At 51.4% G+C, this 7,500-nt stretch overlaps 1 protein-coding gene across 1 annotated transcript in view; it reads right to left on the bottom strand.

Moving 5' to 3' along the window:
- Window positions 1-7,500, bottom strand: part of mtch2 (mitochondrial carrier homolog 2) — an 11,611-nt gene that overhangs the window by 14 nt on the left and 4,097 nt on the right. The window contains exons 6-13 of the mRNA XM_069177949.1: window positions 7,228-7,285; window positions 4,015-4,066; window positions 3,885-3,944; window positions 3,545-3,638; window positions 1,894-1,941; window positions 1,735-1,802; window positions 1,586-1,661; window positions 1-1,241 (exon numbers count right to left, since the gene is read on the bottom strand). The exon at window positions 1-1,241 is cut by the window's left edge and continues 14 nt beyond it. Of these exons, the coding sequence (XP_069034050.1) occupies window positions 1,155-1,241; window positions 1,586-1,661; window positions 1,735-1,802; window positions 1,894-1,941; window positions 3,545-3,638; window positions 3,885-3,944; window positions 4,015-4,066; window positions 7,228-7,285 (543 nt within the window). The 3' untranslated portion in view covers window positions 1-1,154. The remainder of the gene's footprint in view (window positions 1,242-1,585; window positions 1,662-1,734; window positions 1,803-1,893; window positions 1,942-3,544; window positions 3,639-3,884; window positions 3,945-4,014; window positions 4,067-7,227; window positions 7,286-7,500) is intronic.

Consider the following 7,500-nt stretch of genomic DNA (forward strand, 5'->3'; position numbering starts at 1 on the left):
TGTTTTTATTTGGGTCAATCAGAGTTGATACAAGCACTCAATGGGTCAGTGAGCTCAGACTCCTCCCTGTTCCTGTGCACCTCCCTCCCTCCATCCCTCCCTCTATCCCTCCTTCTTGCTTCACAGCAACTAACAAAGACAAAACCACATGACAGGAGGTCCCACTGGATCGTTACCGTGAGTTATTAGACATTACCACATGCAGGCTGATGTCCCAACATCCCATCATGTTGATGAAGAGGACTCATTAGAGATAGATATGAGGGGTGGAACAGTTCAGGTCAAAGGTCAGGTCTGTTCATTTAATACAGGCTGGCGGGCGTGTGCAGAAAAAAATAATCAAATAGCTCTCCCACCAAGGGAGCATTTCAGGTTCACCGTTACCATGACGATGATGGAAAAAAGCACATTTACTCAAGAACTGCTTTAATTTTAAGGTATGTGCACGTGCACCATTTGATGCTACTTAAAGTTCCACTCCACCACGTCTCCGTCTTGTCCACATCATCTGAAGCTTCACTTCTTCAGACCAACATCTGAACACCTTCCAGCGAGTGGGCGGAGCTTCAGCTCCTTCAGGACACGCCCCCCCAGTCTCACCATTTCAAACCCTAATTTAACAAACTTGTCTGTTTTTTTTCATTCACATTTGGATGGGTAGTTAACAACCCAAACTTCTGTGGTGTGATGAACTTAAAACTCATTTTCATTTCTACTTTACAGCATCTTTAACTAGTTTTACTAAAGACATAAAGCTGTTGACCCTGGCAGCGTCTACCTGCACACGCTCAACCAGACATTGTGACATGGACCGAACCGTTCCACTCCAACAGATCATTTCCAGAACCACAGGAAGGTGAAGAGGGCCACGGCACGCTGGTCCGCCGGAACCACCCTTCAGTTTTAAACAGCAGAACCGTCTCTGCTCCCCGTCCTGGTCTCATCTGTTAACTTGTGTTAATTAAACCAAACCTGCTGAAATTAACTGGAAACTAATGTTATATTTTTAGATGGCTGTTAACAAAAAAAAAAAGATCATAGGAAACGAGCGCATACAAAAAAAGATGAAGTGCCGACTGTCCGCCTTCAGATCAGCCAATGATGATTCTTTCTTATATTATCACAACTATGTGCAGCTCAGTTCTCTGGAGGCCTTAAAAGAATCTCTTCTGGTCAATAGCGTACATCTTTCCTGCTGGAAGCTTCCGGAAAAATAAACTGTTGCCTCTGCTCATGTTGCCCTGGAATGAAGAGAGGACAGAGGTCAGAGGACAGAGGACAGAGGTCAGAGGACAGAGGACAGTATGATACACCACCCTCAGGAGGATCTGATGATACCTGACACGACACCTGACATAATACGTCCTGACGCCTGTCACGACACGTTTGTTTTGATGTCCTGATTGAAAATGCGTTGGAATCATTGTGAGGACGCATGAATGGAGACCGCAGATTGTTTTCAGGATTCCTTGTTTAGCCCTGATCAGCACGTCGGTTGGTTTAGGTCACGTACTGTCTTGAATGGGTGACATCATAGAAAGCAGTTGTTCCGATGAAACCGGTCAGCCGCGTGTCATAGACTTACCTCTCGGCTTAGGTGCCTCCAGCAGTCCACCCAGGTGGGATATACCGACGCATGGGGGGGCAGACCTCCAGCCAGCCTGACGGGACACAGCAAACATCAGCATCCTTCTTCGACAGGGTTTCAGAGAGGCTCATGAGCTGCCTACTCACCCGCAGTTATTGACAGCCATGAGGTTGGACACCAGCACAAAGGGATATGTGAGCATACTGGCGAAGAACTGGAGGAGAGACAGAGAGACAGAGGGACAGAGGGACAGAGTGAGACTGCAGCTTCCTGGCAGAGCAGCACAGCTGATGTCTGTTACTCACCCCCGTCACAGCCTGAGAGCAGTTCTTCATTTCTCCCGTGTGACTCATCTGCACAGAACAAGAAGCACAGCGTTAACGTCGGAGCACCAAGCCAGAGGACGGCGTCTTCTCAGGACGTCTGTCCGTCCCCTGTCCCCCGAGCTGCTCACCTGTCTGAAGGAGGCTGCAGGCTTCTGTTACCTTTCTCTTGTTTGTTTAAATATAAAAAAACAAAAAAAACTTTGCACTATTGTTTAGTGAGTTTTAATTTAATTATTCTATTTTATTTTATTCTATTTTATTGTATATACTGTGCAGTTTTAGATTTAATATATTTTACTGTTATTTTATTTCTTTCCTGTATCTATAAATGCTGCTGTAGTGAAAACAATGTCCCCTTGTGGGATTAATAAAGTAACTATCTATCTACCTCATAGCAGGACTTTCTATTGAAAGTTCCACAGCTTTCTGGATGACCAACTTGTTAATACTTCTATCATGAATTTATTCTTCCCAGTTTATGTAATCTGCATGTGAGCTTTATGTAATCAAACATTTTTGATTGATGCGATCAAAAATGTTTGCTTTTGCAGTGGATTTTCTCAAAAATGCTGATGTCAGTTTTATGTAAGCGGGAAATAGAAAAGTCAAGATATATATATTTTTTAAGCACCACCTGATAAAGGAATAAATGTGTAATCACTTCCTGTGATAATGATCATGTTGGACATCACACGCTTCTTTATGTATTTATTGAACTTAGATAACCGTGGCGATAAAAGTTCCTAAAAGATCCTAAAAGCTGCGTATGTTTCCAGAACAGACCGTCTGTGACTGGAATATAGAAACAAGGACGACATCAGCCTTTCAAAATAAGAGCTTTAGATGCTGTTTAATTCATGTTCATTCAACACATAGACCTGCTGGATGAAACCAACAAAGAGACGTCTCTGACAACTGGACGTGTGGAGAAAACTCATTTAACAAAATTTTTTATCAAATTATTTTATTACTATATATATTAGTGAATAATTTTAACAGTGAAATGTAATCACTTCCACTGATCATTAGCATTTAATTAGAAAATATAAATTTCTCTCAAACTTCACCACTGCCTGTTTTTCCTCTTGTTCCAGTTCTATCCAGTTTTATTTGGTGATGAGAAATGAGATGAGAGTTTTGTCTGAAAAGACTTTATGCCATTAATACTTTTAGCACAGCTTCTGCTGACCACAGTTTTTGCAGAAGGAATTAAAAAAAATGGCAAGCTCCCCAAATATCTTTTATTTAATTTGCGTTAATCATTGTGATTGTGATTTCCTGGAGGGACTGATCAGGGCCTTGGACACAGCTGTAAACTTATTATCTAACCTATTAACTGCAGCAGGACAGCTGTGGAAGGCCTGCAGCCAGCAGTGAGGTAGGGACCACTGGAGGTCCCACAGAGCGCCAACGGGCTGCACACTGACACTAACCCAGCTCCAGTCTGAGGAACACTGCAGGTCAACCTGAGGGCAGGGTCTGCCGTTTAAGAAATCTGTTGTTATGGAAACGTGTTGGTGTTGATAGGATGCACCTACAGACGACCTGGTGGGAACCGCTGACAGGTGAGTGTCAGGCCATCAACACCTTCACAACACAGAACCACTGACTGGACTGAAGGGTCACATACCGAGTCATCGATGGCGTATGTATTGATGAGGTGAGCCAGCAGGTTACAGATCCACAGAGACAGGATGTCACCCAGCAGGCGAGGAATCAAACCGCTGGAAGAACACACAAGATGAGCAGTGATGGAGGGCTTTCACATTGAAACAAGGGCTTTTAATGAACAATTTAGCATGAAAACTAAACGCATTTTCATATTTCTCTGTTGAAGCCCATCGATCAACGGTGTGTTGCGTGATCAGAACATATGTCGGCATGCAGCACAAAGACGAGCCATCTAATGGACCAACATGATTTACAGCCGACTGTTAACCACAAACGTGAGGAGAAAAACACAAACTTACGCAAAGAAGCCCAGAAGGCCTTCTTCTCTGTAGACGGTGACGATGGAGTCGAACACGCCGCTGAGAGGACAGGACGCTGTTACAGCTCTGGAACTTCTCACACTTCATGTGTACAATGTTCAAACTCTACCTGTACTTGGTTTCTCTCCCGATGAACTGGACCATACACCGCAGGGTGATCACTGAAACACAGGCAGAGGAACATCAGACCGGTACCAAACAACAGCACACAGCCTGGGACGGGTCGCATGCTGCAGAGAGCCTGTCAGAGGGGGTCAGAGAGGGTCAGAGGGGGTCAGAGTGAGTCAGAGGGAGTCAGAGGGAGTCAGAGGGAGTCAGAGGGGGTCAGAGGGGGTCAGAGGGGGTCAGAGGGGGTCAGAGGGAGTCAGAGGGGGTCAGAGGGGGTCAGAGGGGGTCAGAGTGAGTCAGAGGGAGTCAGAGGGGGTCAGAGGGGGTCAGAGGGGGTCAGAGGGAGTCAGAGGGAGTCAGAGGGGGTCAGAGAGGGTCAGAGGGAGTCAGAGGGGGTCAGAGGGGGTCAGAGAGTGTCAGAGGGGGTCAGAGAGGGTCAGAGAGGGTCAGAGGGAGTCAGAGGGGGTCAGAGGGGGTCAGAGGGGGTCAGAGGGGGTCAGAGTGAGTCAGAGGGAGTCAGAGGGAGTCAGAGGGAGTCAGAGGGGGTCAGAGAGGGTCAGAGGGGGTCAGAGGGAGTCAGAGGGGGTCAGAGAGTGTCAGAGGGGGTCAGAGAGAGTCAGAGGGGGTCAGAGAGTGTCAGAGGGGGTCAGAGGGAGTCAGAGGGAGTCAGAGAGTGTCAGAGGGGGTCAGAGAGGGTCAGAGAGGGTCAGAGGGGGTCAGAGGGAGTCAGAGGGAGTCAGAGAGTGTCAGAGGGAGTCAGAGAGTGTCAGAGGGGGTCAGAGAGGGTCAGAGAGGGTCAGAGGGAGTCAGAGAGGGTCAGAGAGGGTCAGAGGGAGTCAGAGGGGGTCAGAGGGAGTCAGAGGGAGTCAGAGAGGGTCAGAGGGAGTCAGAGAGGGTCAGAGAGTGTCAGAGGGGGTCAGAGAGGGTCAGAGAGGGTCAGAGGGGGTCAGAGGGGGTCAGAGGGAGTCAGAGAGTGTCAGAGAGGGTCAGAGGGAGTCAGAGGGAGTCAGAGAGTGTCAGAGGGGGTCAGAGGGGGTCAGAGGGGGTCAGAGAGGGTCAGAGGGAGTCAGAGGGAGTCAGAGGGGGTCAGAGGGGGTCAGAGGGGGTCAGAGTGAGTCAGAGGGAGTCAGAGGGGGTCAGAGGGGGTCAGAGGGAGTCAGAGGGAGTCAGAGGGGGTCAGAGAGGGTCAGAGGGGGTCAGAGGGAGTCAGAGGGGGTCAGAGGGGGTCAGAGAGTGTCAGAGGGGGTCAGAGAGGGTCAGAGGGAGTCAGAGGGGGTCAGAGGGGGTCAGAGGGGGTCAGAGTGAGTCAGAGGGAGTCAGAGGGAGTCAGAGGGGGTCAGAGAGGGTCAGAGGGGGTCAGAGGGAGTCAGAGGGGGTCAGAGAGTGTCAGAGGGGGTCAGAGAGAGTCAGAGGGGGTCAGAGAGTGTCAGAGGGGGTCAGAGGGAGTCAGAGGGAGTCAGAGAGTGTCAGAGGGGGTCAGAGAGGGTCAGAGAGGGTCAGAGGGGGTCAGAGGGAGTCAGAGGGAGTCAGAGAGTGTCAGAGGGAGTCAGAGAGTGTCAGAGGGGGTCAGAGAGGGTCAGAGAGGGTCAGAGGGAGTCAGAGAGGGTCAGAGAGGGTCAGAGGGAGTCAGAGGGGGTCAGAGGGAGTCAGAGGGAGTCAGAGAGGGTCAGAGGGAGTCAGAGAGGGTCAGAGAGTGTCAGAGGGGGTCAGAGAGGGTCAGAGAGGGTCAGAGGGGGTCAGAGAGGGTCAGAGGGAGTCAGAGAGTGTCAGAGAGGGTCAGAGGGAGTCAGAGGGAGTCAGAGAGTGTCAGAGGGGGTCAGAGGGGGTCAGAGGGAGTCAGAGAGGGTCAGAGAGGGTCAGAGAGGGTCAGAGGGAGTCAGAGGGGGTCAGAGGGGGTCAGAGAGTGTCAGAGGGGGTCAGAGAGGGTCAGAGGGAGTCAGAGGGGGTCAGAGGGGGTCAGAGGGGGTCAGAGTGAGTCAGAGGGAGTCAGAGAGGGTCAGAGGGGGTCAGAGGGAGTCAGAGGGGGTCAGAGAGTGTCAGAGGGGGTCAGAGAGAGTCAGAGGGGGTCAGAGAGTGTCAGAGGGGGTCAGAGGGAGTCAGAGGGAGTCAGAGAGTGTCAGAGGGGGTCAGAGAGGGTCAGAGAGGGTCAGAGGGGGTCAGAGGGAGTCAGAGGGAGTCAGAGAGTGTCAGAGGGAGTCAGAGAGTGTCAGAGGGGGTCAGAGAGGGTCAGAGAGGGTCAGAGGGAGTCAGAGAGGGTCAGAGGGAGTCAGAGGGAGTCAGAGGGGGTCAGAGGGGGTCAGAGTGAGTCAGAGGGAGTCAGAGGGGGTCAGAGGGGGTCAGAGAGGGTCAGAGGGGGTCAGAGGGAGTCAGAGGGAGTCAGAGGGGGTCAGAGAGGGTCAGAGGGGGTCAGAGGGAGTCAGAGGGGGTCAGAGGGGGTCAGAGAGTGTCAGAGGGGGTCAGAGAGGGTCAGAGAGGGTCAGAGGGAGTCAGAGGGGGTCAGAGGGGGTCAGAGGGGGTCAGAGGGGGTCAGAGTGAGTCAGAGGGAGTCAGAGGGAGTCAGAGGGAGTCAGAGGGGGTCAGAGAGGGTCAGAGGGGGTCAGAGGGAGTCAGAGGGGGTCAGAGAGTGTCAGAGGGGGTCAGAGAGTGTCAGAGGGGGTCAGAGGGAGTCAGAGGGAGTCAGAGAGTGTCAGAGAGGGTCAGAGGGAGTCAGAGGGGGTCAGAGGGAGTCAGAGGGAGTCAGAGAGGGTCAGAGGGAGTCAGAGGGAGTCAGAGAGGGTCAGAGAGTGTCAGAGGGGGTCAGAGAGGGTCAGAGAGGGTCAGAGGGGGTCAGAGGGGGTCAGAGGGAGTCAGAGAGGGTCAGAGAGGGTCAGAGAGAGTCAGAGAGTGTCAGAGGGAGTCAGAGGGAGTCAGAGAGGGTCAGAGGGAGTCAGAGAGGGTCAGAGGGGGTCAGAGGGGGTCAGAGGGAGTCAGAGGGAGTCAGAGAGGGAGTCAGAGGGGGTCAGAGAGGGTCAGAGGGGGTCAGAGGGGGTCAGAGGGAGTCAGAGGGAGTCAGAGAGGGTCAGAGGGGGTCAGAGGGGGTCAGAGGGAGTCAGAGTGTGTCAGGGGGAGTCAGAGGGGGTCAGAGAGGGTCAGAGGGAGTCAGAGAGTGTCAGAGAGTGTCAGAGGGAGTCAGAGGGGGTCAGAGTTAAACAGACGCTGTAGAGTCCTGACGTACCGTGGAAGGGATGTGTGACGACAGTGGCACAAGAGCGAGCGATCATCTCTTTGGTTGTCTGTGGTAACACACACACACACACACACACACACACACACACACACACACACACACACACATCAGGACTTCCCCTTTACACACACTATATAGTGAAGCCCTGTGTAGCAGGAATATTCAGAATCGTCCTCTTTCTATGACTTTTATTTTGAAGGGGAGGGTTGGCGTTAAATGGAATTAAACCTGTTTGTTCTGATTCTACAGATCTACACTTCA

The sequence above is a fragment of the Embiotoca jacksoni genome, unplaced genomic scaffold (assembly GCF_022577435.1).
Source record: "Embiotoca jacksoni isolate LCO1_2020_lvr unplaced genomic scaffold, fEmbJac1.0.p SCAF_79, whole genome shotgun sequence".
NCBI classification, from domain to species: domain Eukaryota; kingdom Metazoa; phylum Chordata; class Actinopteri; family Embiotocidae; genus Embiotoca; species Embiotoca jacksoni.